The sequence below is a fragment of the Myxine glutinosa genome, chromosome 6 (genome assembly GCF_964187855.1).
Source record: "Myxine glutinosa chromosome 6, kmMyxGlut1.1, whole genome shotgun sequence".
Classification (NCBI taxonomy): Eukaryota; Metazoa; Chordata; class Myxini; order Myxiniformes; family Myxinidae; genus Myxine; species Myxine glutinosa.
In genome coordinates this window covers 175,681,901-175,700,968 of record NC_136266.1, presented here as the reverse complement: position 1 = coordinate 175,700,968, position 19,068 = coordinate 175,681,901, and the positions used below count along the sequence as shown (strand labels likewise).

The 19,068-nt window shown below is 43.4% G+C and overlaps 1 protein-coding gene across 6 annotated transcripts in view; it reads left to right on the top strand.

Annotated features, from left to right (window-relative positions):
* Positions 1–19,068, top strand: part of LOC137428972 (ephrin type-B receptor 2) — a 252,354-nt gene that overhangs the window by 154,617 nt on the left and 78,669 nt on the right. For all 6 annotated transcript variants that reach the window (XM_078780888.1, XM_068118902.2, XM_068118905.2 and 3 more), the window contains exon 5: positions 1,778–2,113. In XM_078780888.1, the coding sequence (XP_078637014.1) occupies positions 1,778–2,113 (336 nt within the window). The remainder of the gene's footprint in view (positions 1–1,777; positions 2,114–19,068) is intronic.

Genomic DNA, 19,068 nt, shown 5'->3' with positions numbered 1-19,068 from the left:
ACTTCACCAATTGCAGTTAATGCATTGTTTCCCTCTGGATTGACTTGGAGGAATGTTCTGATGTCATGGTGCAGGAAAAAAACATCTTAATGACCATAAGAACCAGCAAAAATTGATAGGTCATAACCCTGCAACATGATCAATTTCTTTACGAGAAGTCATGATGCTAAATTTTAGCCCCCGTTGGACTTAGTCTGAAACGGGGGCTAATGGATTTGGTCTTGTCCGTCCATCTGTACGTCCGCGTGTCCGTACTTCCACAACCATATCTCGGCGATGTACAGACAAATTTTGTTCATACTTGACACACAGATAATGAATTACACCGTCCATATGTACATCATTTTTTTCAAGATCAGATCCAAGGTGGCCGACTGGCGGCCATTTTGTTTGTTACATCTGTCTCCAACAATGTCTCGGATATGCATGGCCTGATTTTGTTCAAACTTGACACAAGCACAGCACATGATGGCATACATGTGCATCTCACTTTATTTTGTGATCTGATCAAAGATGGCCGACCGGTAGACTGGCGGACATTTTAGTTGTAAAAGAAACCAATATTGAACGTGTCCTCAACCTTTTCGCAGACATACATTTACCGATCTTGTAAAAAACTTTGAACGCAGATAATGATTGATGGCTTACATATGCACCTCATTTATTTTCGAGAAGAGATCCAAGATGGCCGACTGGCGGCCATTTTGTAACTTATACGTTTTCCTAACCATTTCTCGAACATGCATGCACAAATTTTGTTCAAATTTGGCACAAAGACAATACATGAGTATACATATGCAGAAGAATTTGTTTTGTCTTCCGACCAAAGATGGCCGACTGACGGCCCCTAACTCCGTACAGTAAAATCACTAAAACCATGGAGGGGCTTTGACATTTTATGTCTTTTTCTTCTTGTTACTACTGAAGCTTAAAGTGGTAATTTTTTCAGCCCAAAATGACTTTTAATCACAAAAATTATGAGAAGCACAGAACACAAAAGAATAACCAATTCAGGGTTTTGTAAAAGTGACAAAGCCTTGAAATGTTCAATAGTTCAGCCACAGATTGCAGGCCTTCATCAGGGACAAGCACAGACGATGTCTGCTTCGATCTGAAATGCTCTCTTGGAGGAATGGAGCAGAACAGACAGACCTGCATCGGATGATGAAACCATTGATGTAGTTTGGGCAGAATGGAGTCATGGTGTTGAAGAAAATATTTCCCAAAACCATTCCCTCTCTCCCTCCACTCTGTGGCTAAAGTGCTCGAGTTGTTTTGAGTTGTTTGTTCTTTTGTGACTTCTGCTGTGCAGTTCTTGCTCTTTTGTTTATTATGGATTACTGTATTGAAAAAAACGTTCTTTTATTACTTCATTTTTCACAACAAAATGTGTTTATCACAGACTATTTTGGATGGTTGTGATGGTTATGTGGTCGATACGAAAGTATTTATATAGTCATTATCTGCCATTATGCAGAATAATTGTTGTCCAGAAGTATTGTGCCTGGTCAAAGCGATTGAGATCCTTTGAAGAAGCTGGAAATGCTGAAAGGTTATTGACGTAACCAAAGGTCTTCTGTTTGATCTTTCAGTCTCTTATTTAATACAGGTATTGAGGCTCACGGAAGAACAAAACAAAACTTCAAAACATAACAACACTCTTTTGACGTTTTCCTCTCATTCCCCTTTAGCTGTTGTTTGCTTCTTCGGTTTTTCTCCATTTGTTTTGACCGTGACCATTATTCGGTGTTCACTTCTACTTTTCCACCATTCACAGGCACCCCATCTGCTCCACGCCAAGTAATCTCGAGCGTAAATGAGACTTCAGTGCTGCTGGAGTGGAACCCGCCGTTGGATGTCGGCGGACGCACGGACATCACGTACAACATCGTTTGCCGCCTCTGCTCCAAAGACAGGCGTGTTTGTACACGCTGCAGTGAGTCTGTGCAGTTTTCCCCGCGGCAACATGGTCTGCGCAAGTCCCGCGTACTCATCCGCCGCTTGCTGGCACACACACCGTATACATTTGAAGTGCATGCTGTCAATGGAGTGTCGGAGCACAGCCCTTATCAACCACAGTTTGCTGCCGTCAACATCACAACTAACCAGGCTGGTGAGCACCTTATAATCTCTCTATTCGATATCAATACTTCGTTCCTTTTGTTTGCATTATCATTTGGTAATATGTACACTTTATATATTTTACATTTTGTGATATATTTTTGTGACATGCTCATTTTCAAAGTAAATTTACATTAAAAAGAAAATCACCTACAAGGTTTTCCAATGGCAAATCTTTATCACCGATCATTCTTGTAGTGACTTGGTAAAGGTACTAACACCAGAGTCCTTCGAGAGTACTAGACTAAATGGGTCTGGGTTAGCTCACTGTTTGGAGCTTATCAGACAATCAATTGGTTTCAGCTTTGAGCCGTGCTGTCTATTAACCTGGACTGGAATTGTCTGACCTCGCACCATTGAAATGCTCTGGCAAGTTACTATCCAAGCCAGCTCTTGGAGTAAGAGAGCAGAATGCTTGGGATGGAGAAAAAGTGTTTGCTTCTTTAAGAGTTATACAATCCAAACTCTGTTTCCGGCCCTGGCTCTCTGCCTGAAGGGATTTCTCCAGCTCCTAAACCATACAGTGCCTACTCCTGCTGCCATGTTGGGTGGGAAGGCATCAGGAAGCAAGTTTGGTCATAATTATATGGTAGTGACCTCCTCTTATCATTTTGGTTTTTTTTATTAGTATTTTTGCAAACACTCAGCTTTGGTATTACTGCAGACTATCTGTAGGCTTCATTGGCATACCGAACCTCCTTTTTCCATTCTGCGCACAAGGAAAGCATAGAGTCGGATTCTGCACACCAGGCCAAACTACACAGCTGCTTAAAACATTTAAGGAAATAATTTGAAGTTTTTGTGTATGTAGATGAAAAAAACTGAAAGCACCCATAAGCGACACACTACAGTCATGCAGTCATTGACAAACATGTCCTCGCTAAGTAGGTGGCCGTGATCAAGCTTGTCTAAGATTGTGTTGGTCTGGTTTTGGCCGCAATGTGCGCTGATGGCTTTTCTGATCTGTGCTTTGTTGATTCCTTCCTTCCGTCCCCTTTGAGTACTCAGGAAGGCAGCAATTTGAAAAGGCTCTATCCCATGAAGCTCAAATCATGATTTATTTTGCCCTTTCCAATGCAATTTTATCAAAGGGAGTTTTTTTCTTTCTCATGATGCAGTGTTATTACACATATCGCACCAGACTCGGTGGTGCAATGGCGAGAGAAAATGTTCCGAGTCTGGGATGTCGGTGGTTCTAATCCCAGCCGAGTCAAACCAAAGGTCCGAGTCTGGGAGGTCGGTGATTCGAACCCCGGCCGAGTTATACCAAAGGTCCGAGTCTGTGGAGGTCAGTGGTTTGAACCCCAGCCGAGTCATACCAAAGGTTCAAGTCTGGGAGGTCGATGGTTCAAACCCAGGATGAGTCATACGAAAGGTCCGAGTCTGGGTGGTCGGTGGTTCTAACCCCAGCCGAGTCATACCAAAGGTCCAAGTCTGGGAGGTCGTTGTTTGGTACTGCAGCAGAGTCATACAAAAGGTCTGAGTCTGGGCGGTAGGTGGTTCTAACCCCAGCAGAGTCATATCAAAGGTCCGAGTCTGGGCGGTCGGTGGTTCTAACCCCAGTCTAGTCATACGAAAGGTCCAAGTCTGGGCGGTCGGTGGTTCTAACCCCAGCCGAGTCATACCAAAGGTCCAAGTCTGGGAGGTCGTTGTTTGGTACTGCAGCAGAGTCATATGAAAGGTCTGAGTCTGGGCGGTCGGTGGTTCTAACCCCAGCAGAGTCATATCAAAGGTCCGAGTCTGGGTGGTCGGTGGTTCGAACCCCAGCCAAGTCAAACCAAAGGTCCTTGTCTGGGAGGTCGGTGATTCGAACCCCGGCTGGGTCATGCCAAAGGTCCAAGTCTGGGAGGTCGATGGTTCAAACCCAGGATGAGTCATATGAAAGGTCCGAGTCTGGGTGGTCGGTGGTTCTAACCCCAGCCGAGTCATACCAAAGGTCCGAGTCTGGGCGGTCGTTGTTTGGTACTGCGGCAGAGTCATACGAAAGGTCCGAGTCTGGGCGGTCGGTGGTTCGAACCCCGGCCGAGTCATACCAAAGGTCCGAATCTGGGCGGTCGGTGGTTCGAGCCCCGGCCGAGTCATACCAAAGGTCCGAGTCGGGGCGGTCGGTGGTCGAACCCCAGCCAAGTCATACCAAAGACTTTGAAAATGGGATGTGCTGCTTCGTTGCTTGATGCTCAGCATTTAAATGGGCAAACAATGCTAGGAAGGCAATGGCAAACCACCTAGTATAACCCTTGCCATGAAACTGCTTTGACAGCCCCAACACTCTGTAAAGAGTATGGCGCATCATAATCATTATACAAATCTCTTTATTCACAGTTGGAATTTTCTTTTAACATGATTGGCTAAAATAATATAAGTTTGTTGGCAAGCGGCCGTGACATCCAACTGATGGACAAAGCAATCTGTAGGATGCAAATAGCATGTATAGTGGCTTGGGATGATTTCCAGTGCATTCACCTCTTACAATTAGAGATTCTTCTTCAGTCTTATCGTATATATATATATATATCTACTCTGCTTGTGATAATGCCAGTTTATGGACAGTCAGCAAGTTACTGTTAGGCATGTCCATTATTTTGGTTGTGCAGTGCTCTGTCCATTTTGAAACTTTATTTTATTCCTCTTCTTTATAATCTCCTTGGATGAGTGTCAGAATGTAGAGTGAAGCCCTTCCAAAGGCCAAAAGTAGCCATCTTCTTTTTCTGCTTTTTCTTCAGAATTTTTTTTTGTGAAGTTTTCAAACATTTTTGTTTCCCCTTTTAGTGTAGCAGCATAGCAAACCTGTTGTGCATTTTGTGATACAAGCACCAAATTTGGCACAAATGTACATTAATATGTTGCGAACATTTTCAGATATTGGGCCACTTGAAATTCCGTAATTTTTTTTTTCAAATTTTTTCAAATTTCGTAATTTCAAATTTTTCGGGTGACACCGTCACAATTTCGGTCTTCGAGGCCGGCCGATATAGTGGGGCGGCTTAGCCCAAATATTCAAAAGAATTGTGCATTTTGTGATACAAGCACCAAATTTGGCACAAATGTACATTAATATGTTGCGAACATTGTGTGGTCAGCAATGAAGACGAGAGTCTGAATTACATGTATGCAAAAGACCTTGTGAACCAGTGAAGCAAATACACGGGTAAGCATGAATTAAATCTAGGGCATGATATAATTTCCATGATGTTTACCTCTACACTCAATGGTGGAAGGAGGTAATGTTTTGATCCCAGCTTGTCTGTATGTCTGTTTGTCTGTTAGTCCACAAAATTCCAGACAAAGCTTGTAGTAGTGGTAGTTGTAGTGGTAGTGGTGATAACAGAAATTGTTATATAGAACTGAACTTATATTATTATTATATGCAGAAAATAACTTCATTTCTATATGCCCTGCAGTGGACAGGTTAATTGGTTTATGCACTGAAGGGGTCACCCTGGTGTGCACTGCTGTGTTCTGCCTCACTGAGTTGTTCAGGTATGATGTACTCAGCACAAGCTTCCGGTCGGCCCGTAGGTGGGGGTGCGGGGCCTGTCACGGAACGTCAAAACAAACGGCCTGCCGGGGCCGCCCAAAAGTCGGGCGTGAGGGGCGCGTCCACTAATGGAACGCCTCTCGCTTCCCAGATCGAGGGCCACGTGGTCAGGAGAACCTCGTCCCTTCCGGTCACACTTTGCCTATCGGCCGGCCTCGAAGACCGAAATTGTGACGGTGTCACCCGAAAAATTTGAAATTACGAAATTTGAAAAAATTTGAAAAAAAAAATTACGGAATTTCAAGTGGCCCAATATCTGAAAATGTTCGCAACATATTAATGTACATTTGTGCCAAATTTGGTGCTTGTATCACAAAATGCACAATTCTTTTGAATATTTGGGCTAAGCCGCCCCACTATTTTTCAATTGTAAGTTTGAATCTCAATCAGCCGACTATTTTTGGAAGCATCTAACTCCCAGCTCGAGTTTATTGGGAAAACCTCTGGATTCTATGGTACCTCAAATGCATTGTCAGTTTGAATGATATTTTAAGAGTCTGTTGTTTTTTTACAATTTGTCAGGTAACAATGAGCTTGTTTAGTATCGATATTTTATTTCTTTTTTTATATGCAAAATATCTACAATTTTCCCTCCATTACAATGCTGAAGATCTGCCTTGGCTTTCAAAACAAGTCAAGACTGCTGTGTTTAAGTTTGAACACACAGACAGTCTGAGAGTATCGTCTAATGTGGGGAACATGGAGAGGGAGGCAAAGTTGGACCGCTGTTTTTTCTATGCTTGCGGCTAGTTGGCTGCAATTGTGGTTGTCTCTGCCTCGGCATCTGCTGTTCATCACAAAACAGCCGCCATGGTCTCAGCGGAAGGCAGTGTCGGTGAGAAATGAACGGGCTATCTCTGGTGACCGTGGTTTGGTATTGATATGGACTCTCCACTGCCAGTTCAGTGTGCAAAGATGACTTCATGGTGCCGCGTAGTGATTTGCTCATATTGCAAAAACACCGTGTAACAATTCTGCATTGTTTTTAATCAAACTCCTATATGTTACTGGGGAGGGGATAGGAGCAGGTTCTTCATGTTGTGATTAAAGTCAGTTTGCAGTGACTTCACTGATAATCATGTACTTTCATTTACTTTTATAAACAATATTCCTCCTATAATAGTTATATTCTATTGTTACTACAAAGCTTCTCGTATGAATGTTGTGAAATAATTATTCGAAAAAAGTATAAATAATGTCACGAAGTTTGGTTTTAGTCTCAGTACAATTCTGAAGTTAACGTTGGCAAAGTTTATTTTAATTTTATTTTACACTAGCAAGGGCCTGCGGAAATTCTGCGTAACGTGACTTCAAGTCATCAACTCCCCAATCCCCCCAACCACAACTCCTCGCCTTCCATTACTATCCCCAAGTCATCAAGCCCCCCATCACAAATCCTCAACCCCCCACCCCCCTTCCTCAAAGCCTCTGCCCCCTCTTCCAACTATCTGCCCCCTCCATGCCAACTCTCTATCCTATCCTACCCCTTTCTTCTTCAAGTCCTCAACCCCACTCCCAACTCCAAGTCCTCCCTCCCCCACCATGCCCCCCCCCCCCACAAAGCCTCAATGCCTCTCCCAATCCTCTGTCCATTCTCGTCTTCCCCCCCTCCCAGTGAAATAAGGTAAATAAAAAAAAATAAAAGGTCATTCTTCATGGAGAAAATAACATCCAACCAGAAATCCTTGGACAAAGATTTTTATAATTAAATGGGTGTTATGGTCCCTGCTCAAGTAGTTTAAGAGAAAATGGACAGGCAGACAGAGTAACAAAAAACAGAATGAAAAATCACTTATAGAGCGACATTTGGGAAAACAGAACAAAGTAGAATGGCACTCGGTAGAACGCATACGTCCGCCAGGCTGAACAGTTTACATTTTGTATCCCACTGATAGCCTGGATCTGAACCAACATCGAATCGACTTGTTCTTGTCACCTAACCAAGTCAAATCCACCTAGCTTGGTCATAACTTGTCCACAACTTTTGGAGATATCATGATATATATATAGTTTTTGGCTCTATCTCTCAATTTTAGAAATTAGGCCCATGTTGACCTATTGGCCTATGTTGGCCTCAAAAATAATTGGTGGTTGAATTCAGTGAGGTGATGTGAAAATTATTTTCAAATTTAAAATCAATTGGATGAAAATTGACAATTTTAGAAATTTGGCCTATGTTCACCTTTTGGCCTATGTTGACCTCAATAATAAATGGTAATTTGATTGAGTGACCTGATATGCAAATCCTGTTCAAATATCAAGTCAATCAGATGAAAGTTGAGTATTTTAGAAATTGCACCCATGTTTTTTTTGTTTTTTTTTTGTATACTGAATCGAGGCTCGTGAAAGAGCTGACATTTACTTCACAAACAAATCAACCAGACAAACAAGATATATAAAAAGAGGGAGCAGAAGACAAGAGAAGGGGAAGCACGCAAACACTTGAGAGCACACAACATTTAAGAGCAGGGAGATGTGTGGGAGGGAGAGGGCTTGGGGGGAGGAGGCGTGGGAAGGGGGGGGGGGCGGTGGGAGAAGTATAAAACACAAGGACACCAAGGACTTCCAGGACAGAAGTTGGTATTTCAAAAAGTGGCATTGGGGTGAAATTATCGGGGATAGAAAAGATCCACATTATTTGAAATGCCACATTATTTGAAAAAAGTGCAAGGGTGAAAATGTTGTTGATCTTTGGCCTATGTTGACCCTTTGGCCTATGTTGACCTCAATAATAATTGGTGGTTACATTTTCAGATCAGATGTGCAAATCCTCTTCAAATCTCAGGTCAATCAGATGAAAATTGAGGCTTTTTAGAAATTCGGCTTATGTTGACCTTTTGGCCCATGTTGACCTCAAAAATAATTGGTGGTTAAATTTTCAGATCAGATGTGCAAATCCTCTTCAAATTTCAAGTAATTTGGATGAAAATAGATGATTTTAGAAATTCGACAAAGCTGTTGACCTTTGGCCTATGTTGACCTTTTGACTTTTTGACCTCAACATCAAAAGGCTTCTTGCTTACATGCAATTCTACCATTTTGTGAAGTTTCGTGAAGATAGGTTTACAATTGTGACCTGTAAGCGATTGACAGACAAACAGACAAACAGACAGACAGATAGGCACATGACCAACCAATATATTTGAATAATCTTCGATTTTTACAAGTAACAAAGAAACAAACCGGAGCGATCAACATAGTTGTGAAACTTTTTTTTTGCCAAGTAATAATCATATTATTATGTACAAGATATTATACAAGATGATTTTTTCCGAGTCGTTATAACAATGATTTGGTCTTGTTGTTGTTTCAATTACCAAATTTATGTTTGCTTGAGGATTTATTTGCTCTTTTTTCAATTGGAATGATTGCTCAGCTTGTTGTTTTCTCTGCTTCCACATATTTAAAAAGTATCAAAAATTCCAGTTGGAATGTTTCAGGAAGAAAAGTTGCGAAGGTGAAGTACGCTGTCCAAGTTTGAAATACTCTTTGGGATTCAGTGATAAATTTGAACACCCAGCTTCATTACGACTCGCCGAAGCCATGAGTTGTTGTCCCATGGGATATACAAGGCATGTGGATTCCATTGTATGGTTCCAATGTGGAATGAATAAAAATTCTGAGCAGTAAAATTCCTTACAAAGAAAATCGACAATGTTTAAAGGAGTTAAGTGCTTAATAGCTTTAAACGCAAGATGTTTATGCAGAGTTAGGCAAACAATTAATAAAAGGAAATATTAAATCAGTTTTTTTTTTCCTGAAGTGCTGGCAGGATATCCTCGAGGTATGCGCACTCACATTTGAGCTGTCTAGCCTGGGTTTGAATCCCGACACAACGATAAACTGCCATCCTGGTGTTTTGCTTGCGGAGAAGCGTCGTCCATCGGAAGGACGTTAAGCTGGATGAACCCAGCACTGTTCTTTTGTGGATGTTTAAGATCCCATGGCATGTTTCACTAAGAATAGGCAAGTTATTGCCGGCACCCTGAACATTCATTACAAATTCCTTCCACCTTCAGTCGAATGTCAGGCCAGGCCTGCTGGTTCGTGAAAGATTTGGGCCAAAAGGGTTCGCCAGCCGACCCCACAAGAAGGTGGGATTGTTTGTGGTCATTGTAGTAGTAAAAATTCAGTTGTTTCTGATTGTTAGCCTCTTTTACCCACCACCGAGCATCATTCTAAGATCGGTGGCTGAAGACCATGATCATGAATGTCTGATGATCACTCAAAAAATCTGTCTTTGCATTACTACCAACTGAAGTGAGAAGTTTGCAAGTGCCTGTTCATCTCTGTAAAGTTTGTTTGGATGACTTTGTGCCTAATCTGATTTAAAAAAACCAAAAGGATAGCTCATGCTAATTGTTGATTTTAATTTGTGTTATTGTAACGATTTCATTCTGGATTAACCCAACAGATAGAGCATGGCTTCAAAAATCCACAGATTTTGTTTTCAAAGCAACTTTTACTTCTCCTATTCGCACGATACTGGCCACCCACATGTTGAGTTGGCAAGCCGAGGAAGCGATTTACAAAGAAACCAAAATGAGGAGGGTTACATGACTGTCCACTCACCACCCACTCTTCATTCCCCTTAATCTTCTTCCTCTTAACATAATATAACTTTTTCTTATGTAAATCAGAACTGTGACTTTTTGAAAAAATTTTTGTAAAAATTTCTTGCACTTCTGCTGCACTTTGTTGCACTTTGAGGGGGAAAAAAAAAAAAACAGCTCGTAATTAAATAATGCAAACCCCTTTCTGTTTAGGCCTGCTTGTTTGGGATTATTGCCAAAGAAAAGATAATGTTTTATTTCTCCGCAAATGTAAAAACACCGCATTGGTCAAGATAAATGTTTACATGATAGTTGGTCCATCTCAACGCTTGTATGTTAAACAGAACGCAACAGCACGCCACCTTGCAGCATTCCCCATGCACGCCTGTGTTTGCTACTCAAATCTTTATTCCACATCCACTACCACAATCTGTAGGCTTAAGCCTCGTAAGATAAAGATAGGGGTAATGCATTACCCCATGGTGAACACATCATTGCAAAACGTAACCCATTTTGGAGAGATGCATGGCCTTACAAAGCGGTTGGACGTGTCCGGTGCATTGTTTGTTCATTTATAAATATTGTACAAATTTGATATTCCCAATGCTGTTGTATGTTTACACACTAAAAGTAAATTGCTCCAAGTGTTTGAGTTCGGTTTATAGTTGGCATGTAAACGATGGGAGATGAGGAATGCCATTTTGTAAGCGGGCAAAACTGATTGTTGCTGACGATGCTGATAAATAGTTGTTACCTCCACCAGGGGTGAAAACATAACCTCCGGTGGATGTAGGTTATGTTTCTACCCTTCTCTGTCTGTCTGTTTGTCTGTCTGTCTTTGAGCAGGATATCCCAAAAGGTTAAGGACAGATTTGGACAAAACGTACTGGATAGGTTGAGTGTGCAACGAGGACGAATTGAATCGATTTTGGTGAACATCTGGATACGGATACGGATGAGATTGTTTTTTTAAAAATTTTAAAGTGATTCTACACAATTGAGAGATTGGGCCTAAAACAATATATAACATGATATTTTGAAAACTTGTGACAGATTTTGACAAAACTAGGTGGATGAGTTGGGTAGGTGGCATGAACGAGCGGATTCGATTTTAGTTCAGGTCCGAATGCAGATCGGGCCTATCAGTGGGACACAAAATGTAAACTGTCCAGCCTGGAGGAGGTATGCGCTCTACTGAGTGTCCTTCCAGTAATTGCTGGAAAAACATGTCTTGCTGATTGGTGCAAAAAATGCACTTGTTTCTTCATGTGCTTTGAGGAATGTTCAAAATGCTGTTCTGGGATGAATTACTCACAATAGTCAAAGACATCTATGTCCCTCGACTTCAGTGCGCCTCCCCCACGTGTCCTTGAATTGATTTATTCCAATGAAATAGAAGTGCTCAGATAGCTCCAATAGCCATGTCTCAGTTGCCTTACTCGGTTCCTTATCATCGGCCAATTTGGCCACACAGGCAGGACTTAAAATGTCAAAACAGATAATAGTCACTCAGGGTCGAGGGGTGGGACAGGGGAGGGTGTGATCCATGTGATTGAAGCCATAGTCACAAATGGCAGTCCGCACAACAACAATGGTCTTTGGTCAACTTTCTTCGGAACTACTTTTTCATAGCCTGCCACATCTTTGGCATCACGATGGCATAATATTCTTCTGTGATTGTTGTTTTGTGAGCCAAATTGTCAATCGGCAGGATTCCTTTTGTATCTCCAAAAATGGAGGCCATGCGGGTGTTGTTTCCTGATGGTTGGGTACAGGATTCATTGAGTGGCTGTGAACCTTCAAGCTTTCATCGCATTGATTCCAATTTAGTTTCACGATTCCAGTTGTGAAACGACGCACTTTTCGTCACAAATTGCCAGACAAGCGATAAAGTCAGCTGTGTCTATTTTTGAAGAGTTTGAGTAGCATGCGACATGTCAGTCATTGTTGTCGACCGGGAGCACCGGTGTTTAGGGGGGAGCCATGTTGCTGAGATATTGGATGAAGGTGAGAAATTGCAAGTTCAGTCGATATATTTTCAACATTAATACGGAGATCTTCCATGATTAATGGCTCCATCAAGGCAACAGATTGTTGGTCTGTTGCATCTGCCAACCACCTTGACCTGTGGTCATTTAAAGGAGCTTTAAAGTCAAGTGGCCATTTGGCTACAGTTGAATCTGAGAGCACACCTTCCTCGTTAATGGCCACCATGAATCAACCTGAATTTCTTTGAAACGGCACCTTTTTGCATAAAAAAACAACTGATGATGCCTTGATGATCAATTTTAGCAACATCCATAATGATATGATGAAGCAAACTCCTGGAGCATTCTCTGAAACAACAAGCAATGTGAGCTTATTGAAAATAACAGCATATTGATGTAACAAACCATTAACAATGGATGGTGGCCACGTACAAAGATTGTGCGCCCCAAAACAATGATCCTTTCTGAAATCATGTGGATTTTCAAAACAAAATAGGCCTCCATCCTCATACATTGCCCACCCTCACATTTATAAATAGGATGACTACACAAACAAGGAAGTAGGTTTATCATCAGTGTTTGCAAGGTGCTCGAAGACTCCTGAGTCAGGACAACAATTTGATTACTGTCTATACCTGGCATGAACTCCATATGTTTTAATGAATAGGAAGTCTTTTTTTGCGTTTCCCATTTTGGTGAAGCAGCGTTTTTTTGAATGCCGTAACAATGTCTTGTTGGTTTTTTTCTTTCTTTCTTGGAGACACCCAAGAGTCTCTTGTTAGCCAAGCCAAGCTGTTCAGGATCGCCTGAGTTCTTGACCGTCCATGTTTATAATGAGTCCGAAGGCGGGTGGTCGAAGAAGCTACTCCAGGTGGCCTTTTTCACACTTCAAGGCCTCCATTTCTCCCCAGCAGCCCTACTTTAACCATAATATTCCCTCCACCACCTCTTTATTGTGGCTCAACATTTCGTGGAGTTGGGTTACCAGACCGCAAAGGCATACACCACTACAATTCAACGGTGAAGCTGTTGACCGAGGGTCATTTATTTGGATGTTTGTCGTAAAGCTGACGTCGTAATCCTATTTTACTGCAATGAAAATAAATTGTACTGCAGATTTGGTTTTATGAGTTCGCTTGATAAATGACTACAGTCAGTTTTCACGAAACGAGAACAAAATAAATTACAGAACCTCATTGTTGAATGACATGAGCTTTTATTCTGTGCTGATGCCATTCCTTGCAGTCGACTGATCCCTGTACAGCAACTTTAAAATCCAAGGTACTAGGTAGAGTGTTTGTTTTTCATATATACGGAACAATGTCTACATTTGCAGCGGCACTACACAGCAGCCATATCGAATTTGTCAAATAAAATGTTGGTTACTCCCTGAAATTCCAACACTAGATGTGAAAGCGAACATTAACATAAAAAGGAATGCCAATTATTTGTGTTTGGAAATGACTGTCCTGGGTGTAGACAACAATGTGAAATTGGCAGTTAGAGACACAGAAGTCAAAAGTATTCGAGTCTTCTCGGCTTGCATCACTGTCTATTGTTTTCCACAATATGAACTGCCTTTTGCAAAAATAAAAGCTTCTGTTTTCTGCTATTCTAATCAAAATCTCCAGGTGCTGCATCTATATATATAAAGTAGAGTTGGCCTCTATCTATGATCTCTAAGATCTCGAGAACCCGTGGACGGATTTGCGAGCGGAAAGTACTGTTCGACTCGGGATGGTCCCAGGAATGTCACGGAGACATAAACATTTAAAAAATTTCGGGTTTTAAAATTAGCGTATTATTAGCACTAGCAGAAGAGAGAGGGATTCGAAGGGAGGGAGCGCAGCGCTTCTAGCGCTTCTGACTACAGCACACCCCGTTCCCCTCCCCTCCTCTTCCCCCTCCCCTCCTCCTCCCACTCCCGTGCAAAGCCGGGTACCTCTGCTAGTCCATTATAATACAGTATCGAGGAACGTTTTTACCAGGCACACACAAATTGAAAACCAAACCTGTAGTTTAGTCGTACTTCGGCTCTGAATTTTTCACGATCGCACATGCATAAAGAGGAGTGAGATAAGTTTTACCTGCGACGTGTCGCTTTTACCTGCTTTTACCTGTGACACGACACGACATGCCGCAGGTCTACAAGAGCTTTGCGTTGCTGTTGTTGTTGTTGATGTTGATGTTGTTGGGGGTCAATTTTTGAAATGTGCACACTTTGTTCAGCCAGCTGCCATACCACACCCACATCTGTTGCTTGACTCCACCCACCATAGCACTGAGACAAAATGAGATGGCCGCCATCTTGGTTTTCTGGTGGACCAAACACATTAGGCCTGTATGGCTCTGCTGATTATACACAGCCCGGGTTTGTAGCGTCAGATTTCCATTGGCTTTATTTGTGTCGAGTGTTATTCACGATGTAGGACCTCAACAAATCTAAGCATATATCGAATAATAGTAACGTTTAATCAAGCCCATCAACACGCACGATATTATGAAGCGTTAGGCCGATAAAATTATATTTCCGGGTTCTGGTCTATCAGCGCGCGCATCGATTTTGACCCTGCGCGTCAACAATTGTTTTTTCAACTTTGGTATCGACGTTCGCGCACGGTCCTCCCCTACAAAACTGCGTTTAGTTTGTCCAAATCCAACCAGCCGTTCCAAAGATATGAGTAGTTTTGTGTGCCGTGACGTCATTAATCCAATGGGGAAGTTGCATGTGACGACATCGTCTTAGTCACGTGACCGCTTGGGTGGCAACTGGCAAAACATTGCTTCTGCCACCATACGTGTAATGGCGGCAATTTGAAACTCGTCTCACATATAAATTGCCCCCTACACGATGGTAAAGAGTTGTTGTGCTGTCGGATGTACGGCCCGATTTCATAAGGGATCGGGCTTGTCAGTCTACCGTTTTCCGGACGACACAACGCTAAAACGGATTCATGGCTGCCTTCACTGCAGCTCTCAGGTGGGAATATGGCTCATGAGGTTGTTACCTTCGCTTGCGAAGTGAAAAGCAGCATTAGGCATTTGGTTACATACATGTGGAGTGTGTGTGGCGTACTCGTGGAGTGTGTGTGGCGTACTCGTGGAGTGTGTGTGGCGTACTCGTGGAGTGTGTGGCGTACTCGTGGAGTGTGTGGCGTACTCGTGGAGTGTGTGTGGCGTACTTGTGGAGTGTGTGTGGCGTACTTGTGGAGTGTGTGTGGCGTACTTGTGGAGTGTGTGTGGCGTACTTGTGGAGTGTGTGGCGTACTCGTGGAGTGTGTGTGTGGCGTACTCGTGGAGTGTGTGTGGCATACTCGTGGAGTGTGTGTGGCGTACTCGTGGAGTGTGTGTGGCGTACTCGTGGAGTGTGTGTGGCATACTCGTGGAGTGTGTGTGGCATACTCGTGGAGTGTGTGTGGCGTACTCGTGGAGTGTGTGGCGTACTCGTGGAGTGTGTGGCGTACTCGTGGAGTGTGTGTGGCGTACTTGTGGAGTGTGTGTGGCGTACTCGTGGAGTGTGTGGCGTACTCGTGGAGTGTGTGGCGTACTCGTGGAGTGTGTGGCGTACTCGTGGAGTGTGTGGCGTACTCGTGGAGTGTGTGGCGTACTCGTGGAGTGTGTGGCGTACTCGTGGAGTGTGTGGCGTACTCGTGGAGTGTGTGGCGTACTCGTGGAGTGTGTGGCGTACTCGTGGAGTGTGTGGCGTACTCTTGGAGTGTGTGTGGCGTACTTGTGGCGTATGTGTGGCATACGTGTGGCGTACTTGTGGAGTGTGTGTAGCAACTGTAGCATACGTGTGGCGTACTTGTGGAGTGTGTGTAGCATACATGTGGCGTACTTGTGGAGTGTGTGTAGCATACATGTGGCGTACTTGTGGAGTGTGTGTGGTGTACTTGTGGCGTACGTGTGGAGTGTGTGTGGCGTACGTGTGGAGTGTGTGTGGCGTACGTGTGGAGTGTGTGTGGCGTACGTGTGGAGTGTGTGTGGCGTACGTGTGGAGTACGTGTGGCGTACTTGTGGAGTGTGTGTAGCAACTGTAGCATACATGTGGCGTACTTGTGGAGTGTGTGGCATACGTGTGGCGTACTTGTGGAGTGTGTGTAGCATACATGTGGCGTACTTGTGGAGTACTTGTGGCGTACGTGTGGAGTGTGTGTGGCGTACGTGTGGAGTGTGTGTGGCGTGTGTGGCGTGTGTGGCGTACGTGTGGAGTGTGTGTGGCGTACGTGTGGCGTACTTGTGGAGTGTGTGTGGCGTACTTGTGGAGTGTGTGTGGCGTACTTGTGGAGTGTGTGTGGCGTACTTGTGGAGTGTGTGTGGCGTACTTGTGGAGTGTGTGTGGCGTACTTGTGGAGTGTGTGTGGCGTACATGTGGAGTGTGTGTGGCGTACGTGTGGCGTACTTGTGGTGTGTGTGGCATACTTGTGGAGTGTGTGGCGTACTTGTGGAGTGTGTGGCGTACTTGTGGAGTGTGTGGCGTACTTGTGGAGTGTGTGTGGACTGTGGAGTGTGTGTGGCGTACTTGTGGGTCCACACGGGTCCACAGGCAGATGAGACAGCCTCAGTTTCTCGCAATACCGCGAAAACGCCTCAACGGGCAAGCTACGGGCGTAAACTGACAGATCCGTCTGATCAAACGACAGCTTTCCCGCCATGTTGTTTATGCCACCCAAGATGGCGGCCGGAACCGGTTGCCATGGACGACGCTCACGCGATGCAAGGCCTCGCTCTATCGGCTGGATATTGTCATTTATTGAAACGAAGACGTTCTTTGTCGGGTTCGTGTGAAGCAACCAGAAGGCCTAGAGAGCTGCGGGTGGTCTCGTTAGTTAGGCCTGGATCCTATCTCGTTTGTCATGAAGTTGTAAGTGTCTGTGATAATCTGGTGGACTGGGAGAAGAGATCTTGGGAGACCATCGGCCTGTTAGACCACTTGCGCATGCGCTGTGTTGACGCGATCGACGCATTGGAATGTTTGACAGTATGGCAAGGCGATCTCGAGATCGAAATGGCAGTCTATCATATGCTTGAAGAACTTAGTGATTTTCAGAATAAATTCATTTTAAAATAACTTAAGCTTGTGTTCATTATTTACAAAAAAAAAAGGCCTACAAGTCCCATTGGCTGTTTTTAATTTCTCTCGGGACGGCGCCACAGCAGATGAGGAGGACCGCAAGGCATGAGGACACAAAAAAACCTCTATATGTGCAATCCATGCTTTACAAAAAAAAAAGGGAAAAAAAACCGCATCGCCGCATCAATTCTGGAACTTTGGTCTGACCAGAGACCAGCAATATTTTTTTTTGGCCTTGCATTACGTTACAAAGCCAAGCTTTATCTTATGCAAATTACTAAAACAAAATAGCTTCACCTAATTTTTGAATGGCCCCATAATGGGCTAAGCAATCCGTGACTGTATGACAAATCGGCTCGGTCCGATATAACCGTGGCGGAGGGTGACATGGATAAGAGGTGTCAAATTAATTATTTAATTGCGCATTAAATGTGTGTTTCCCAATCGTGCTGTTCATCTTTTAAGAGTGCATTAAATACGCGTTTCCCAATCAGTCAGTTATTTTGCCGCAGGTTGTGACCACAGTGTGGTCATTCTTGTTTTACTCTGTCTGCATGTCTGGTAGAGTAACAAAACTGAAAATGATTCCAAACAGGTTTCTTACTGTTTTTGTATGGATGTTCTAAAGCACACAAACAACAGGCATGAATAACTAATGTGATGTGTTAAATAAGGTGGTGTAAAAGACGCTGCATCAACCTCGGTAAACTTCCAGAATTTTTTTCTGCAATCTTTAAAGTCTTTATTTTATTTCAATTAAATTTTATACTTGAACACTGTAGAAGATTGTGAGAGTGTGAGATTTGTCAGGATTGAAAAATATATTCTAAGTGTTTGATCAGCTTGTAATTTTGTCAAGGTCCGAAGAGAGGGAAGAGGTGTGAAGGATGTCATGGCAGAGGGTGGTGTCATGAGGAAACAGATGAAGAGGATTTTCCAGAGAGTCAGAGAGCTGGTTGATGAAGATGAGGAATAGGATGTGGGGAGGGGAGGTGGGCAAAACACTCCCTTGGGGCTTCCAGTTTTAGCAGATAGAGGAGATGAAAGGATTCCATTGAGAACCACACATTGGCTACGAGAGTGTAGAGGAAGTCAGTAACACAAGAGTGGAGTTGGTCTTTGATGCCATAGGCAGACAATTGGCAGAGCAATAAGGGATTCTAGACTGTATTGAAAGCTCGAGATATTTGCTGTGAGACTTCCCTGATCTCATGTCTGACATTAAGGGCCTCCATCCATTGCTGAAAGATCATGGGCCAAAAAGATGTGTTTGGACGTTCATCAGATTAATAAGCGAATAACGATATGAGGATGGCCTCTTTGTGTCCTCGTAGCTTCTTATAGAACAGGTAAAAGTGAATTAGGGAAAGGAGCCGAAGCCTTATGATCAGTTGAACTCCTCCCTACAATTTTTGTGAACATGGTGTGAGTAAAAACAGCTGGAACTGTAAAACTCAAAACAGGCGGATATATGAGTTTAATGGCACAGCTTTCCCCAGGCGAAGACAAATGGAGGGGGAGAGGGGGCGGAAGATGGCATTAAACACATATTTTCGCCCATTGCCGGGTGGGTCGCTGATTGACTCGATCGGTTTAATGTTGACGGCACCTATGAATTGCAGTTACAAAATTGGCTTCACTTTTTTTTTCCCCTTTTGGATACATGTCGTAAAAAAGAAGCAAAATATGGGTTGAGGAGACTTTTTGTTGCGTTATGGCTTTCAGGTGTGTTATTGAGGATGTGTGATTCACGGTGGTGCTGTGGGGGTTTGTGCGAGCGCAAGTGGCCCATCT